We start from the raw sequence: 18306 nt of genomic DNA on the forward strand, positions 1-18306 counted from the left end.
TTGGTGTTGTGGCCAAGGGTTATGGTAAATGTTGTTGTCACCTGTTAAGAATATTAGTTGATTTTATGTTATTATCTGAAACATATTGCTTTCTATTTTGAGTTGGCCGATGATATCTACTCAGTACTTGTGCCTTGTACTGACCCCTATTTGTATTTGTTTTTCTTTGTTAATTGTGGAGTGCAGAAAACGTGCCATCGACTTCAACTCGTCCTCAACTCTAGCCAGTCTTCATCACGTCAGATTTCAGGGTGAGCTATTGTTCCTAGCTTGGACTGATTCTCTCTCATTCATGTCTTGATGCCTTGAAGTTCTGGCATGGACTAGCTGTTTAACTTATTTTAGCTTCTTAGATACTCTTAGATTTAGTAATTTGAGGATAGATGTTCTTGTGGTGATGACTTCCAGATTTTGGGAATAATAATAAGTATTAAATTTTAGAAGTTATTTATTGGTTATATTAATGAGTTTTTAGTCTTCCGCATTATATTCTGTTTATTATGGTTGAAATATTGGTAAGAAAGTGGGATTAGATTGGTTGGTTCGCTCACATAGGAGAATAAATGTGGGTGCCACTCGCGGCTCGTTTTGGGTCGTGACAGTGTGTGTACACTACTATCTAGGAGTGCTCACGGGTCAGTTTGGATTAATTATTGGTCAAAATCAAAACCAAATCAACTTAATCGATTTTAAAGTTATCAAAATCAAATCAAATCAAATCATTCATATATATATATATATATGATTGTTATCAATTTCGATTTGGTTATTTGGTTATTAATCATTGACAAAAATAAAAGAAAGAATTCATTCAAAATGTGAAAAATGACAACAATCCATTTAAAAGAAAAATAGTTAGAATGACTGACATTACAGAACTTTCCTTCATTGAATTTACTATGAATAAAACTTCAAAATTCATTATTTTGGCATAAAAGAAAGAGATAGTGATACTTTCAATCTTATAAAGAATTGTCTACACACGCTCATATATATAACACCAAAAAGATAAATATTCTCACCTCGATCTTTAAAATTGTTTATATAAATAAAGAAAAGGGGTCAAAAATGTCCTTTGTTTATAGTTTGGCTCAAAAATGCCCTTATCGTCAATACTTTGGCTCAAAAATGTCTTTGCAGTCAATACTTTAGTCCATGAATGCCCCTATATTTACAAAATGGGTCAAAAATGCCCTTCCAAATAATATATATTATTTTTTTAAAACACACCTTCTTCCTAATTAAAATATTATTAAGGAACACTATTCTTGTTTACTTTCTTCAAAATTCACTTTAACAAATAAAAATGTAGGAAATATTTTTTTTCTTATTAATCTCATTTATCAATTAAAATGGAACAATTTCATGTACTCGTTCGATTGATAATATATGCCATATATATAAGATCGTAGTATATCTATCATTAGTTTATATTTATAAAACGATAAAAAGTATACTGATAAAATAAAAAATATTTTCATTTTTTATTTTTTTCTGAATTAAAGTAAGATAAACATTTTCTAATTGTTTGAGAAAACATTAATTAAAAAAATGTGTCAAAAAGAAAATAATAATATATTTATTTGGAAAATGAACTTTTTTTATCCATTAAATAACAATAAGGGCATTTTGGACCAAACTACAAACGGGAGCATTTTTGTTCTTTTCACATAGTTTAAGGAAATTTTTATCCTTTTCCCTAAAAATAATATGTTATGTATGTATACTAATAAATATATGTATGTAATTTGTTGGTTCGATTCAGTTATTTCTTCGGATTTTTTGAACAAAACAATAACCAACTCATATACTACCAATTTTTTAAATCTAAAACGAAACCACACCTAACCCAAAGAAAAATTGGTTTGATTCAGTTTTTCTATTAGCATCCATTTTTTTCCAAATCGTGAACACCCCTACTACTATCCTTATATCTAATTTTGTGAAATTAGAGCATGTAGAGTTAATCAAAAAAAAAAATATCCGACCACTCTAATTTAGAAAAAGGTTTAGAAGGTTTAGGGCCCAACCGGGTTCGAACCGGTGACCTCTTGATCTGCAGTCAAATGCTCTACCACTGAGCTATGGACCCAAGTTGATGCTATAATTTCAATTACAATTTACTAGTCATTGTTAAACAATTCTTGCTTCTACCTAAGGAATAACCAAAATCATAATGCACGTACAATGATTATGAATTTTGATAGTGATAAGTATTAATTCATATTTATTCATAGAAGAATAATAGGATATATGAATAAAATATGTTCCTCCCCGTTCTTACCTTAAAAATCATGAAGAAAATATGATACCGACACGATCACACTAAATCGATCATTTCATAAAATATGCAACTTTTTATCATTATACAAAGACAAATTTAATGATACAATACAATTAGACTTAAATTACAGACATAACAAATATAATATTTAAATAAGCAATAGTTAACAACAATCCAAAAAGTATTAAAGATCATAACGTGTTGTAAAACTAAGTTAAAAGAGTGATAATATAAGCAAGAAAGTACACAAGAAATATATTAGATAAGAGCAATACAAGTATATATAGATGGACAAGAGATGAAAAATTTTCTTATTCTTCCATGTAGTCAAGTCTCTACGACAGGTGCGGAGCCAGCGTACATTAAGGGGGTTCATCCGAATTTCCTTCGGCGAAAAATGCTACTATTTATATATTGTTAAATTATTATTTTTTATGTATGTATAATCCTCATTCGATAAGTTCGTGTTTTTACCTCTTTAGATATTGAACCCCCTTCTTAAAAATCCTAACTTCGCCACTGCTCTAGGATATGAACCTTATACCTCTATTTATAGTGTTACATAGAGGCGTGCAAAAGGTTTTTCATAATCATGACATTAATCATGTATATAAAGAAGGAGGTTATGGAGGTGTAAGGTTGTAATAATATGATCATAGAGGTGGATGTTATCTTCATGATGGAAGGAAGTAATGTAGATAATTAGTGAGAGTAACTTCTTGGTTTAGTGGACATCCACACCATAACATTTTATAATACTTCTCCTTAAATGTCCATAGATAACATGCCTAATTAAAACCTTACAAGGAAAACATCCATGGAAAAAAAATTGTGAAGGAAAAAAAGTATACATATATAGTAATACGCATTATTTGTTGCCTTATTAAAAATCTTGCCAAAAAAATCGGTGGAACAAACCCCAGTCAAGAAAATAAATAAACGTGTATTATACTCCCATGATTAAAATATCACTTAAATTCTTGTGATGATATCATCTGATCTTACATACTAGCTTCTGATCAAATGTTAATATTGATAGTGTTCTTGTTACCAGTTCACATTCACGAAAATGTTATTTTCATGAACTCATCCTGATATATCATTTTTTTGTTTCATCGATATGATGAAGTTTTTAGCTTAGACAAATGCATTCTTAAAAATCACTCTTCTTGACCTCGCTGTGAAAAGTAAATTGTTCATTCAACTTGTTCATAACAACAATCATGTTGTAGGCACTTTCATTTGCCATTGATTGTCTTGTAAAATAACTTGACATAACTTAAGTGTGATATGACTTTATGTATATCAAATAATCATCCTACATTTTGCATAATTAATATTTCTTTGACAATATTGATTAGAGATAATAAATCCATAACAGTATTTGACTTCACACAGATATCTCCACGCAAAAGGGAAATTATGTCTTTCTTGTATATTAACAAAAATAAATATTATATCATGATGTATAGTAATAGCAAGATAGGTAAGTGCACCAAGTGCACTAATATATGATATTTCCTAATCATTTTCATGAGTTCGTAAATGTGGTTAGTGGTCTTAAATGAGCTCTAATGAGGCGGAACCACCCCTATAGCTTATAGGTGTGGGTGTGCACCCGTTAACTTTGAAAAAGTCATGTGTATATATATGTCTCTTTTCAAAAAATAGAATTGATGAGATTCGAACACACGAGCACTTCCTCATTCTAAGGATGTGAAATCACTAGGCTATAACAACTTATTATGTTAATGGTTTACAAAATATGTTATTTAATCATTTCGACGTGTATTATTTTACTTGTTTATACGATTTTTTTCGATAAAGATTGTTCAATTCCTGACCATCATATGGCTACGCCACTGCTTGTGTTGCTTGTATAACCCAAACCGCCGATTATATAGACTTGAATCCAACTAGAGCCCTATTTTATTATTTTTATTTTAAATTTATTCTTAAGCTCATATTAATTAAGCTAAAATAATATTGATGCACCTAAAGACTTCAAATCCCGAGTAGTGAGCTAGATCACTTTTAACATAAGAACCAACATAATATATGTGCAACTTGCAAGTCTATAAATTTACCAAAAATACATTCACACACTTGGTGCTTCATAGCTTAGTTCCCACGTACAATTATACAAAGATAAAGATTTCAAAAGTAAACACGTACAAGACGTACTACTTAACTATATACGTACATGGATCGGACCCTAACAAGTTCAACTTAATTTGTTTTCAAGTGATAAATCATTCAAGGTAATTTCAATTTCAGATTGCTCATGACTTCCATCATCAAAGATTTGCCTAGAACTCGATTCTGGATTACCTCCACTCCTCCTACGCGAAGGATTAGGTGATGGAGGATATAACTGCCCGTGTTTTTGTTGAACTGGAGAGGAACCTCCACGCAATGGTGACACTGCCCTGCTTCTCACTGGACTCGCATTTTTCGATGGACGCCCGTCTTTTGCCCGTTGCTTTGCTGTCTGATGCCATGTCCGTATCGCGTATGCCACGTTGTCACCAAAGATAACTGGTTTCATTGTTGATCCCATCTGCAAAATTTTACAACAAATTAAATATATTCACTTTTTTTTGTAAGTATGTATAACTTAAATATTCCTAATTGTATATTCATGGATCGAGGAGAGATGAAGAGAATATATACCTGAGTAACTAAGGCATATAGGGGGAGTGTCACGTAGCTACAAAGAACTTGAATGAGAGCCCTAATTATAGCAACATCAAAATCCAACAATAAGTTAAATATGCTTTTTTATATAATGGCCACAAAAATAGACGAAATATAAGACAAAGAGGGTTTTAGTTAGAGCTGTCAATATGGGCTGATTCATTTCATTCGGGCTTTGCAATTTGATGGATTAGGCTGGGTTAGCCCATTTTTATGTGGGTTAAAAAAAAAACCGGCTCAGCCAACAAGTGTGTGGGCTATAGACTTTGTAGGGTCAGCCTTCTTTTCTTAAAAGTATATTTTTATAAATTTTTTATTAAATTATAATTTAAAAATATTACTCCCTCCGTTTCACAAAAAATGGTCTAGTTCGACTTGGAATGGAGTTTGAGAAAATAAAGAAGACTTTTGATCATGTGGTCCTAAATTGAATTTATGTCAAATGTACAAAATTGTCCTTTAATCTAGTGTTCTTAAACATGCCACGTGAAAAGTTGTTACCAAAAAAAAAAAGAGGTCATTCTTTTTCAAACAGTCTAAAAAGGAAAGAAGGTCATTCTTTTTTAAATGGAGGGAGTATCATAAATATTGACTAGTGTTATTACTTGTTAATCAAATACACAAGTAAAATTATCTATATAATATTTATTAAGTTTGATTTCAAGTAAAAACATAAATAGCTAAATAGAAATATTGATCTAATTGTTTTCCAATGATCATAATAAAACACAAAAACTAGACATATGTAGTGACTCCCTAGAAATTTTAGGAACTTTATTTTATATAGTACATATTTTAAAAACATAATTTGTATTTAAAATTGTAATATTTTAAATTTAAAACAAATTTTGAGTGTCTGTTATTTTTAATTATTTTATTTTTATTAATTTTTTTGGCCCACATCTATATTTCTCAAGCTCCACAAATTGACAAGTTTATTCAGGCTAGGCTGAAAAACCTTTTTCTTAAATGGACTCCAAAAATCATAGTTCATCCCTACCAAATCACGGGTTAAGCCACACCGACCCAACAGATCTAGCCCATATTGACGACCATCGTTTTACTCTTTGTTTAATTATGTAAAAATAATAAGTTATAGAATTTGAGTTATAAAGAAAAGATAATGAGATTTTTCCGCATAAATCTAAAAAATAATGAGATATTTTTCTATCTTAAGTAACAATTTAACTTTAAAATGCTTATTTTATTTTTAATAAAATGATTTATACACATATAATCATCTATACCTTATTTAGACCACAATTTCAAAGGCAATTGTTCTTTCCCTTTTAAATTTTCATGTGTTAAGTTAAACTAACTCATATATAAAATGAGACAGAGGGAATAGTAAAAATGCTCACCCCATGGAAAGTGTTATGGCTATGTCTGTTACATTTTTGTGGAAGCAAGATGGTAAATTAAATTTCCACTGCACAAAAAAAAAAAGATGATGATACATATATATATAATACTAGTTAAAATTCAATAATTAAGCTACTTACCCAGCTCCAAGCAAAGAAAGCAAGTTGATATGCATTCTGGAAAACCAAACAAAGTAGTAGTAGTAATTATTAGAACAAACATATTTTCATCAAATTCTCAATTCGGGATTTGAAGTTGAAATTTATCAGATCGATTTCATAAACAAACGTTGATTTCGAATCCATTAATTAGTAAGTGTAATTAATTATTGGCATAATATATATATTGGAATCATAAATTTGATTTCAAATTTTAACTTTGACCTTCAACTTTCATAATGCATAAACAGACACTTTAACTATCCAACTTTTAAATAAATAAACTAATGAGTCCTACATGGAACAATACATGTAGGACATCACGTAGGACAAAAAATGACATGTGGGATATGTGTGTCTATTTGTTCAACTTTATACAAGTTTAAATATTTATTTGTGCATATCCAAAGTTGAAGGGCATAAATATAATTTAAAGCCAAGTTAAAGAGCATATATATATTATGACTTAATTATAACCTGAAAGAGAACAAAGTGAATGAAGAAGAGCAAAAGATCAGGACGATTAAACCAGAAAAGATCATCCCCTGGTTCAACTAATGGTGTTCCTTTAACAATGTCTCCTCTTTCTTTAATCCTTAATCCCATTTTTGTTATAATCACTTGTAATTTTGTGCCCACCAGTAATATTATCTGCAAAAAAATTACTTTAATTACATAATGAAACACATTAATTAATAGTAGAATTAGAAAATTAAATATAAGAATAGAAAATATGTGGTACTCTGGATTGACTTACAATTAAAGGAATGAATGGCAGCCAATAGTATGAATACCAACCTGAAGCACAAATCTATTAGTAACAATTGAAATATATGATCCAAAATATTTTGGGTAGTTTAGTTATGGAGAAATTAAATTCTGTATAAATAATATCATATTTAATGGTTGGTTAAAATGTTTAGGGTGTATTAGTAATGTAAATACTAGTTATGCAAATATTAGTAATGGAAGTATTAGTTATATGTGTATTAGCTGTGCAGATATTAGTTATGTAGATATTAGTTATATAAGTATTAGCTATGTAAGGTTTATTATGTAGAGTTTAGTTATGCATAAATTATTTGTTTGAATGTCGATTTTTTATATTAAAAATTAGTAAAATTATATTTTTTTAAAATTAAAACATTTTTTTACAATTATATTCTTTCATTCTTTTAACTTTGTATCTTAATTAAAATATTTATTTAATTATGTAGAAGAAGAAAGTAATCAAGTGTAAATGATAAGATCTGTCATTTTAACTTTTTATTCATGTTTTAGCTATATGTATTAATTATTTCACTTCTTACGGCGCATAAATATTACATAAATTTCCTCATAACTTATGTATGTATTAGTTATGCTAATTTTTAAAATTGTTAACCAAGTGTCCTATTAATTTTATACATGAATATTTTTTTTTTCTTATGTACCTACCAAATGTCGTATTAATTCTATACATGAATAATTTTTTTTCTTATCCACCTACCAAACATCGTATTAATTATATACATGAATAACTTTTTTGTTATCAACCTACCAAATATCGTATAAGTTATACGGACTCTAATATATGAATAAAGTTTATTTTATGCAATTACCAAACGACCCCCATAAGTTATTAATCAATTATAAAATAGATAGAATGAAGGGTGGAATAACTAATACTGATATAGATTCCCTCATAGCTTATTCATACATTACTAATACCTTCATAACTTTTATCAGCTATCAAACGACCCAAATCAAAATTAATTATTTTTATTTTACTCATATAATTAAATCCAAATTTTTTTATCTCAATGTAGCTTACCATTGGTAGTTGTGAGAAAGTAGAGGACTGCAAACATCCATAACAGTGGACTGCCACATACAAGAGGGTGAAATTCTCATGAATAACATATACTACATTTTTTTTTTTACTATTTGAAGAGAAAAAAGTAATAATTATGATTTGTTTAGCTAACCTTATTCCCACAACATCTTTAAAATCTTCTTCAAGTGCTCTATTTATATACAATTGAAAATCAAAATTCTTTTCTTGCTGAGGTGCTAAATGTGCCTGTCATCATCCAAAATAATATCATCAATATTAAATTAATATTTCCCACTATCTGATAATTTTAAGAAGTTGTATCAAAATTAATTACCATAGCAAAGCCATGTCTAAGGGTAAGATAGTCTACTTTTTCAACTGATGCATAGAACTGTCTGAAGAAACAAACCTGGAACAAATTGTTAGGATCGGAAATAAGCAGGTGTAAACGCGGAAGCTAGCAAAGCAAACTTCGAAAGACCACGAGTAAGAAGACAACGAGAAATATTCCAAAAGACACAAAAATTTAACGTGGTTCGGTCAATCGCCCTCCGTCCACAAAGGAGATGAGCAATCCACTATAAATATGAGAGTACAAAATACAGAGAGAAACAACCTCAACCAATTCACTCAGAATACATGGGAGGTTCACACAAGTGATAACGTATCGAACTTGTGACCCACAATTTCTCCCCTCTAACCAAAACTCTCAAAGCCCTTAAGACTACATTGTGAATGCTGATTAAGTTAGAAGGAACATGCCTCTATTTATAGAGCCCTAAACCTTTTCCTACCAGAAAAGGGATTAGTCAATTCAAAACCTTTTCCTAAAAGGAAAACCTATACATGGTAAGAAATTTAGGGCAAATAAAACCCAATACAAATCAACCATATTTTAAAAAAATAAACATTTTTAATTTAAAAAAATAATTAAATTTTATAGCTTTTAAATTAGAGGAAATAAAAACGAAAAAAAATTTAATCATACTATCCAGAGAAGAATTGGAGAGTTGCTCCAGAAATGCAAATGTTTACGTCCAAATGATGTTTCTCTTGCAAATCTAAATCTCTCAGGATCTGCAACAACAACAAAAAAAATTATAATATTTTTTTCTCTTTTAATTTGTATATATTATGAACTTACCAATCAAAAAATGAAGTGAAAAAGTGAAAATATGTTTAAGCATATGTAATGTGGAACTATAAAATAATTGAACACAAAAAAAGTTAATTAGAATAAATTATTTTAAGTAATATTAATTAAATATTAACAAGAACATTGCCCTGAATACTGATCAATAAAACTAACCGTTATAGAATTGGTATTCAATTGTTTTAGATTCATCCTCCCAAGCTCTCCATGTCCTCATCTGCATTTCAATGTACAAAAATCATCAATTACCGTCTATTTTGTTACAAAAAGAATGATCGCTTTTTTTAAAAAAAAAATCTGTTTAAAACAGAATGACCATTTTTCTTTTTTAATAGCACTTTAATTACAGTTTTCCACGCGATATGTTTTAGGGCACAACTTTATTTTAGAATCATAAAATTGAAAATTCTTTTTATTTATTTTTTTTTTTTTAGAAAAAAGAGTGAGTACTTAGGATAATTATTATTATATAAAAGAAATGGAGTACTAAATATATCTTAAGAAGTTACCCTTAGTTTGCCAATTCCCAAAGTGGTAATACAATACAACACATGTGCAACGGCTAACACAAAGATAAAAATGTGGAGTTGGTGAATTGCATATTTTGAAGCAAATTGGAGTTTCCCCTGCATTTCAATCAGAATATATAAGGCAAGTTAGCAACATATTTATTCTATGGTCATATTAGATCAATACCAAATATAAGTAAGTATTCGACTTTAATAAAAGAAGGAATCATTGTCCCTCTTTTTTTTTTTAACCATTACTTACCTGACACTCATTAATTTTGACCTGATTAATTTAAATTTTCGTTAGTAATTAACAAATATCTTAGAACTCGAGTCAGTTTCGGGGTGGGGAGCGGAGAGAGGCCGGAAGAATGATTTATTTAGATCAACGAACTCTATCTTGATATTCAAAGTAGAAAAAAAAGATTCAAAGTAGAATTTTTTAAAATCAATATATATAAGACATTTCTCTTGGTTAATTTTACTCATAAATATTGATCTTTAAAAAACTATTAAATTATTTTGCTATTAAAATAACTACACTTTGTCCTTACAATAGTAAAAAAGAAAATCAATATTTGTTAGCAATTGAACTATCCATTATAAAAGTGAAATTATAAAACTTCACCAATTATAACAATAATAAAGTCAATCTTAATGGTATGTTTTGCCATTCTAGTAAAGTTGAGTGGTTTTGATGTTATAGTGGCTAGAGTTTAGATTTGTGTCTTTACTTCTATAGTAAGTAAAATTTAGAGGTTGAGTTGTCTAGAGGGTTAGTATTCTCAATAAACCAGAGAGATGTCTTTGATCAAGAGAACATAAAGGGTGTAAGCTCTTAGAAAGGGGTAACCCTTTGAGTTTCGATCGAAAGAATACCTTAATTCTACATGGATCGAGATATTGGTCATCAATATGTTTGTTTATGTCACATGGATGCCAAGAGCGTCCAACACTCCTAGGAATACATATCTTAGACGCAGGATCCTGTACAACCGTCAAGAATAAGGATATAAACCCTAATAACATGAGTTCTGCATCACGATAAATACAAAATAAAATTATTAGTCCAAAAATCAATGATTTTGTAATGAAAAAACAAAATTTCTTTTACCTGACTTGATCTTCTCAAGTGCTTCATACAATGGTCTCTTTTGTTTCTTCCATAACCACTATAAAAACATTAAGAAATATAAAAATGCTAACAATATGATATTTGTAGAAATAGAGAGGGGTAACACTTCTATTGAATATGCAAGCGCCATAACCGTAGGTCTTAATATCATATCGCTCGTAACAATTTTAATGGTTCGTTCGATAGAGTGTATAAGATTAATAATGCTAAATAGAGAGTACTAATAATGTTTTACCTTAATAATGCATGTATAGTTATGCTTGTATTGATTTTACAAAGATTATTTTTATACATTGTCTGATTTGATGCATTAAAAATATCATACATTGCATAAAAAATTATTTATAAGGATATCCTCCAAAAGATGTAAAAAAAGGTTTTAAAGGCAATTAAGTCTTTAAACGTGCTAATACATACATTTGTTATACATAAATTAAAAAAAAAATACCAAACAAAGTTTTGATAATACACAACGCTAATGCATACATTATTTTTTTTAATGCACTCTATCAAACCAACCGACCCTTATAATCTAACCATTTTATTACTTGTGACTACGTGACAACACATTCTTGACGTCGATGACAAGGACATAAAGTATTGACAAATTTAAGCAATTCTTTTCAATTATTTTATTTTACGTTAGTATAAAAAATAATGACTCTTTTTTTTGGTAACATTTGAATTCCAACTTTCCACGTGACATGTTTAAGACTACAAGATCAAAGGACAATTTTGTACATTTAACCAACTTTAATTTAGGATTACAAGATATAAAAGTTTTCTTTATACTCTTAAACTGCGTATCAAATCAAACCAGATCATTCGTTGTGAAACGGAGAGAGTTAAAGAATGTGTTTTGAAAAAAATGATGAACCAATAGCCCCAATCCGCTGCCCACATATTACAGGGGTTGACTATTTTAAGGCCTATCAAAATAGTGAGCTGGTCCAATTAGCTCGTCAAATTTCAAAGTCGACGCATAAGCTGAGGAAAGTTAGTCCATATTAACAACTCTATAAGTTAATAAGTTAATATGATATTATACTATATTTACCTATAATAAAATTGCATGTAGAAGTTTTTAAGTTTTGCCCCTTGCTACTTTTCCTCTTAAACATTTTGGTCCCTCTCCTCCTAAAAATTTGTGTTTTCCTCACTAATAGCAGCATGGACTTGTATAAACACAAATCACTAAAAGGCAACATATAATTTTGTGATTCAAACATATATAAAAATATGAAAGGTAAATGAATGTTTACCTCTCCAAGATGATGAATAAGTTGTTCAATGAAAAGGGAAATTACAACTAATACAAAGCAAACCATGGCTACAGCCCATGTTGGTGTCTCATCTAGAGGACGTTCATCACACGTTCTAATACAGCTTGTGCTAGCCATTAAGCTTCAATATTATACAACTTTTTTTTTTATGATAAGGGAAATTTGTGAGAGACTTCTTTGAGAAAAAACAAAGGCTTTATATTTTAAATATATATGTAGATATGAGCTATATGGTATATATTTGTATTTATAGAGAAAACATATTGACGACTTTTCAAAACTCGAGTCAATTTAAAGAAGCTATTCATATATTATAACATGTAAAAGTATCCTTCTAACATTTTAACCTTATGAATTTGAAATTTTATAACGATAATTTTGAATTTTAATAATTAGATTTTATATTTAATATTTATACATATTTAATAAATTTTTTAATACAAATATATAATTTAAATAAAAGTACTAATTTCAACCGAACTTGTAACAATTACAACCAGTCAACCACTATGCAAATATCTTTTAACATAGAAAAATATTTAAGGTAATTACTCGTATATTTTCCACCAAACATTGGAAGAGAAAGTCATAGTACAATCAGCTGAGTCATGACTAAACTTGTATATAAAAACAAAAAATAACGTTCAATATGGTTTAGTCGTTATTAACATGTAACATTTTGTGATGTAACATATTTATATCGTGTCCAACAGTAAGAAGTGGATGGTAGATATAGATATCAAATACACCAATAGCTTAATAGTTTGAAAATTCACAAGGGACATAAGTCTTTGGCACTATTATATAGTATTGAGTATTGACAGATGTCAAGCTTATAATAGAATGCGTAATTGACCATTTTCATCTTAATTTAGATTTTGATTAATGACCACTATATTTTGGTTTTGCGTGTCTACACACGCAATGATTTATCTTTTTAGAAATATAAGATGTCTGTTTGGATGATTTTCACACCTTATTTTATAATATATTATATTTTATTAATATTATTGTAATGAATATATTATTTGGATAGATTGTATCGTTCTCTGTCATTATATAATATTACATAGAAGAAGAGTACAATATAGAGTTACTATGAAAAAGTAGAATAAAAGATGAGATATGATTAATATGATAAATAAGGATAAAATAAGAAGAAAATATTAAAGTAACGATGTGATCACATCAAATCGGTTGTTACATAAAATGCATCTTTTCGTTGTTATCTAATCATGAATATAAACGATACGATACAATAAAATCCAAGTAATAATTAAAATATTTTTTGTATTTAAACTAATAAAACAATATAATATAAATCGGTAACAACCAGCCAAACAAAGGTGTTAGAGAAGTAGCTTTCACAGCTTTTTGATATTAATTTTAAAGATGATCAATGAAAACATACAAAAATTTAGTTTGAATTTATGCAAAAACTATGTAAACTTATATAAGGTGAAACTTTTTTGTGATGTATTATAAATATCTTGTAACAGTGTTAATGGAAAATTTATGGTTTGAATGGAAAAAGTCAAGAACGGATACTTAAATATCAAATATTCCGAAATAGTAAAAATAAGGATGTTTTCAATGCTTGAATCGAGATCTCTAGCTCGTGGGAAGTCTAAAACCTAAAACTCGACTGTTATCTCTGACAACTATGACAGCCGCGGTCAATGGGCAGCCATTGCTTGAGGCTGCTCAGCCACTTTGACACCCCAACCACCGATACAACCCTTAACAAGAGAGCTCATGATAATATGAAATGAAAAGTAGGTGGAATAGATGATTATATGTGAAAATCTACAGGTACATAGTTGTTGAAAAATTCTCTTATGGTTAGCCAAAATATAAGAACCTAGAAAGTTAATTCCAAAACAATATGAACTGAAAGCTGAGTGTAACATAGGGCTGTTAAGCAACGTGTATGTGTTAATTCGTTTCACGTCGCTAGAAGATATGTGCATGCTGAAGTGAGATCCTTTGTGAAGGTAGAGAGACTTTGTACGATAGACCCTCAACTCAAGTAAAACATATCAAAATCGTCAAACATCCAAAGGAAATACAGTAAAATATATATTGAAACCCTTGCATCACAAATTTTTATCAACATTAGGCAAAAAAGCTAATCAGACATTAGTATGTGCTCATTGACCTTAATTCATAACACTGGACTGCCACATACTAAATGTCTTTACACCTACTTCATATGCAAAAAAGAAATGAAGTCATAAATGTACCAAAACATGGATCAGGGATCGGTATCTGAATCAGATTCTGTTTCCGAATCCTGTTGAAAGGGATTTGATCTGTTTGTATTGGCTTCTAATGGAGGGAGTCCATCATCACTTGAGTCTTCACTTTCATTCATCTGGAAATTGTGTGATTGCGTATTATCCTGTTTCGAACTCTCTACTGCTGTGGATTTGAAGATCTCTGGCCTACACAGGGATTACACACAACATAAGAAAATTTCTGAACAAAAACTATTTGAGGGAGAAGAGCTGTAGACCATAGTGTGACTGAGGAGCATCCACTGACAGACTCTTACCAGCCAATTGGACAGCACTGCACAGTGGATTGAAGTCATTACGTCTTAGCTAGAGGAATGTCGTGAGGAAGTGTGATGTCTCAATAAGGGCCGGACCCACAAAAAGTTACCCTCTATTTTGCAAATATTACGTGGATAGTATGCAGACCAAAGTATCACTGAAGTTAGCCCGTTGGAATATAAATGACAAACTACGTGAAATCAACACTAAACATACTCCGCGGAGTAGTGACTGAGAGGCTTCATCTGTATGTAAGCTGATTGACATATTAAAATGTAACAGAAAAACCTACAGACTTGCTAGAACAAGGTCGAAGGTGGATGTAAAAACACAAAAATTTAAAATGTTGTATATCCGATATTCCTACAACCCATATGAGTGTTAAAAGCATAAGAATACAACTTCAAATCATCATAAGGAGATCATCTCCTGTTTCCATACATCAGTGATCATTCTTAAGCTCAACAATCTTTGTAAAATATGCTAGTTGCAAGTAAACAAGCTAAAAGTATACGCTAGCAGCACGTTCACAGCTCACAAGCTAGAAACAATTTATCCATTTCGATAGAGATTTAAAAATAGACTCATCAAGCACGATAACCCTACTTCTTTTCCAGTTCAAAAGAGATTTTAGAATGAAAACAATCCCCTGCTCTTTCCCAAAATCCATAAAAAAGGCGAAAAGAAATAGATGATTGAATTTCAAAGTCTCACCATTCTGGTGATTTTTGAAGCAAACGAACTTGATCATAATAGAGAACCTGTGTAACAACACATCCCACTTTTCTACCTGATTCAGTAGCTTCTTCTCTACCACTCTCATCAACCACAACAAAATTGCCTATTGATCCAGCGAAAAAAAGAAGATCAAACACAAACGAAAACACTTTGCGTTTATTCTTACCTATTCAATATCAACAAAATAAATGCATAAAATCAACAAGCATGATGAATCATTGGATAAGAAATTACCAAATCAAACCTGTTTTTATCCACATGCTCTTTTGAAATTTAGCTGGAAATATTGCTAATGATGTTTCACCTTTTGCATCCCTTACCTTCACATTCCAAAGAAAATGAAAAACAAAAAGTTTGATACCAAAAAAAATTCATACAGAAAACGAAAACAAGTTCGTACTTGAATAAGATTTGAACCTCGAAGGTCCAAAACCTGCATAATACTTTGCCCTTTTTGAAGAGTCAAAAATTCTTCCTCAACAGCCCTCTTCAAATTCTTCCTTCCCCCTCTCATGCCTTCTTCTTCATTCCACATTACTGCAAAACCCTAACCCCCTGTTTTGTCTCCTAATTTTAAAATGTGAAATGACCTGAATACCCTCATAGGGTATACGTACATAAACAGATGAATCCAATGTTTCGAATATCCTGGCACTCCTACAACTCGAAGCTCATACTCGCGCGAAATTTGAGGTTTTCCTTCTGTCGCTTGTACTAGTAGAGTAGTTTTTTTTTTTTTTTCAATTCTCTACAGAATTCACCTCGGAAATTTTGTAGCTTATTTCACTTCTATTGGTTTTCCGAGAAACCGTTCAAATTATGTACCAATTATTTGTTAGTTCATGTGAGACTCTTTATTATTTACAGGTTCTTGGTTGTTCGAATAAGAATAAAGGATTGATTTTTATCCGTTAACCGCATTGCACTTTGTATATCTTACTTGTTACTGCAATGGGTCGGAAGAAATCTAAGCCAAATCGTTCTGTTGGAATTTTGGAAGGAGAAGTTCCTAAGGGGAAATTAAACGGTAAAACAGATGCTGGAACTGCGGAAAAAGATGAGTCTTTTGTAGTTGATGTGCCATTTTTTGTTGAAATTGATAGGTCTAATTGGTTATCGGACCAACATATGGATATTTCTGAAATTGTTTTATCAGACTTGAATGTTAGTGATGAGTTCGGTAATTATGTATTGGATGAGGATTTTTTCAGGGATTCAAGGTATTTATTGAGGTTTAGGGTCAGTAATGTTAATGAGCATCTTACTAGGATAAAGTTGGGTCATTGGCCTGTATTATCTGCTACTAGTATATGTCTTGAAATTGTAGCAAAGCAGGAGAAAGAGGGTTTGGAGGAAACGGTTGTGTTGATAGAGGGAAATTTTGATGGACCTGATGAGGGTATATCAGGGTTAGTCCATCTGGCTAGTTTGAAGTTCTTCACATTGAGGCCTGTTATTGTTCCGAGTTATTTAGCATCTATACGGATGAAGGTCGAGATTTTGAAAAGTGCCTTTGATGGGTGTGAGTCACTTCTGGATACATCCAGACAGCTGTGGAAAAAGAGCATGATGAATGTGATGGCTTGGCTACGTCCAGAGGTTGTCACAGCAGAGGCTAGATATGGATACCAGGTGGCAGCACATGCGGATATTGGTCTAGCTTCGGGGCTGGATGAAAGTTCGTCTTCTGCAAGGAAACTTTCTAGGTTTGATGTAGCTAGTTTCTATGAAGCTATTAAGCCATCAAAGTGAGTGGTTCTGCTGACTTAAGTTTCAATTTATGTTGGATATATGCAAATTTCCTCATACTTGTCTTTCATTTGTGATGTTGTTTGTAGGGAGGAGCCGATGCTTGATGATGACCTCCCTGGTTTGCTTCCTAAGCTTAGACCTTACCAGCGCCGTGCTGCTTATTGGATGGTGCAGAGGGAGAAAAGAAATTCCGATGGCTCCTTGCAAAGCAAAATAAATCACTTTATTTCTCCTCTGTGTATGCCACTGAGTTTAATTGACACCCCTATAACAATATATTACAATCCATTTTGGTATGTTTCTCTCTCTATGATCTACAGAAAATGTTATCATTGCATTCACTGTACTTCTACCATCCGTTGAAGTTTTTCATCCATGGTTCATCCAGTATGCCCCTTATGATAAAATGGACACTTCCGACTGTTGGCACTAACTGAATTTGATTTTGCTATCGTGCATTTTATGAATTCAAAAGGTGGATGATCAACTTCTCGTCATCTTTTGTTCTTTGGATTGGGATGTGACTTGCTATGTACATCCCTAATTCCAGGACAAGTATCCATGTTCCCCTTCTTTTTTCTTGCAAAGATGAATGGTAAAATTCGTCTTCCTGATGGCTTAGGTCACTATTGATGGGTGCTTCTTCCTCTTCCTTAAGTACACAATTCTATTGTTCTTAACTCAAAATACAAGGGGTCGAAAAATTGCAATAGAACCTTTTCAGATTGAACTGATATCTCTCTTACACATCTCTTTTGATAAGTTATATTCTTCATACTTTGTTAACCGTCTCAAGAAGAGTTCTTATTTAATGATCAGTTTCTGATGTTACTTTTCAGTGGAAATGTATCCTTGCATCCAGAG

General features: G+C 30.8%; 3 protein-coding genes and 1 non-coding gene across 6 annotated transcripts; 1 reads left to right on the forward strand and 3 right to left on the reverse strand.

Moving 5' to 3' along the window:
- Positions 1-2020: 2020 nt before the first annotated feature.
- TRNAC-GCA lies at positions 2021-2092 on the reverse strand. The gene has a single exon. It is a non-coding gene; the product is annotated as a tRNA-Cys (tRNA).
- A 2249-nt stretch (positions 2093-4341) lies between these two features.
- Positions 4342-12615, reverse strand: LOC107013866 (MLO-like protein 2). 2 transcript variants are annotated; one of them, XM_027915412.1, is made up of 15 exons: positions 12377-12615; positions 11094-11151; positions 10859-10966; positions 9980-10096; positions 9627-9687; positions 9306-9394; positions 8652-8726; positions 8469-8563; positions 8315-8364; positions 7259-7299; positions 6979-7152; positions 6484-6519; positions 6343-6410; positions 4958-5018; positions 4342-4844 (listed from the first exon to the last, which is right to left on the reverse strand). In XM_027915412.1, exons 2-15 carry the CDS (start codon positions 11118-11120, stop codon positions 4509-4511), a joined length of 1338 nt encoding a protein of 445 aa, XP_027771213.1. In that variant the 5' UTR covers positions 11121-11151; positions 12377-12615; the 3' UTR covers positions 4342-4508. The 2 variants fall into 2 exon arrangements, with proteins under 2 accessions (XP_027771213.1, XP_015069235.1); XM_015213749.2 differs by having other exon boundaries at positions 10859-11013.
- Positions 12616-14445: 1830 nt separating this feature from the next.
- LOC107014813 (probable RNA-binding protein EIF1AD) lies at positions 14446-16252 on the reverse strand. Its single transcript, XM_015214908.2, has 4 exons — positions 16091-16252; positions 15935-16010; positions 15667-15793; positions 14446-14841 (listed from the first exon to the last, which is right to left on the reverse strand). The coding sequence occupies exons 1-4, from the start codon at positions 16223-16225 to the stop codon at positions 14652-14654; spliced, it is 528 nt and encodes a 175-aa protein (XP_015070394.1). The 5' UTR covers positions 16226-16252; the 3' UTR covers positions 14446-14651.
- Positions 16244-18198, forward strand: LOC114076415. Of its 2 annotated transcripts, XM_027915408.1 has the most exons (3): positions 16244-16383; positions 16558-17438; positions 17529-18197. In XM_027915408.1, the coding sequence occupies exons 2-3, from the start codon at positions 16642-16644 to the stop codon at positions 17803-17805; spliced, it is 1074 nt and encodes a 357-aa protein (XP_027771209.1). In that variant the 5' UTR covers positions 16244-16383; positions 16558-16641; the 3' UTR covers positions 17806-18197. The 2 variants fall into 2 exon arrangements, with proteins under 2 accessions (XP_027771209.1, XP_027771210.1); XM_027915409.1 differs by lacking the exon at positions 16244-16383 and having other exon boundaries at positions 16485-17438; positions 17529-18198.
- The last annotated feature ends 108 nt before the right edge of the window (positions 18199-18306 follow it).

This window comes from Solanum pennellii, chromosome 3, assembly GCF_001406875.1.
Source record: "Solanum pennellii chromosome 3, SPENNV200".
Classification (NCBI taxonomy): domain Eukaryota; kingdom Viridiplantae; phylum Streptophyta; class Magnoliopsida; order Solanales; family Solanaceae; genus Solanum; species Solanum pennellii.

Bases quoted from the DNA above. Each gene is read 5' to 3' on its own strand.
- LOC107014813 (XM_015214908.2), bottom strand. From the start codon at position 16,225: ATGTGGAATGAAGAAGAAGGCATGAGAGGGGGAAGGAAGAATTTGAAG. The intron at 16,011-16,090 runs GTACGAACTTGT...TGGAATGTGAAG, and splicing joins GAGGTTCAAATCTTATTCAA to GTAAGGGATGCAAAAGGTGA. The intron at 15,794-15,934 runs GTTTGATTTGGT...CTGGATCAATAG, and splicing joins GAGCATGTGGATAAAAACAG to GCAATTTTGTTGTGGTTGAT.
- LOC114076415 (XM_027915408.1), top strand. From the start codon at position 16,642: ATGGGTCGGAAGAAATCTAAGCCAAATCGTTCTGTTGGAATTTTGGAA. The intron at 17,439-17,528 runs GTGAGTGGTTCT...TGTTGTTTGTAG, and splicing joins GAAGCTATTAAGCCATCAAA to GGAGGAGCCGATGCTTGATG.
- LOC107013866 (XM_015213749.2), bottom strand. From the start codon at position 12,514: ATGGCTAGCACAAGCTGTATTAGAACGTGTGATGAACGTCCTCTAGAT. The intron at 8,727-9,305 runs GTATGATTAAAT...AATTTGTTCCAG, and splicing joins CTCCAATTCTTCTCTGGATA to GTTTGTTTCTTCAGACAGTT. The intron at 6,520-6,978 runs GTTATAATTAAG...TTGGTTTTCCAG, and splicing joins TTCACTTTGTTCTCTTTCAG to AATGCATATCAACTTGCTTT.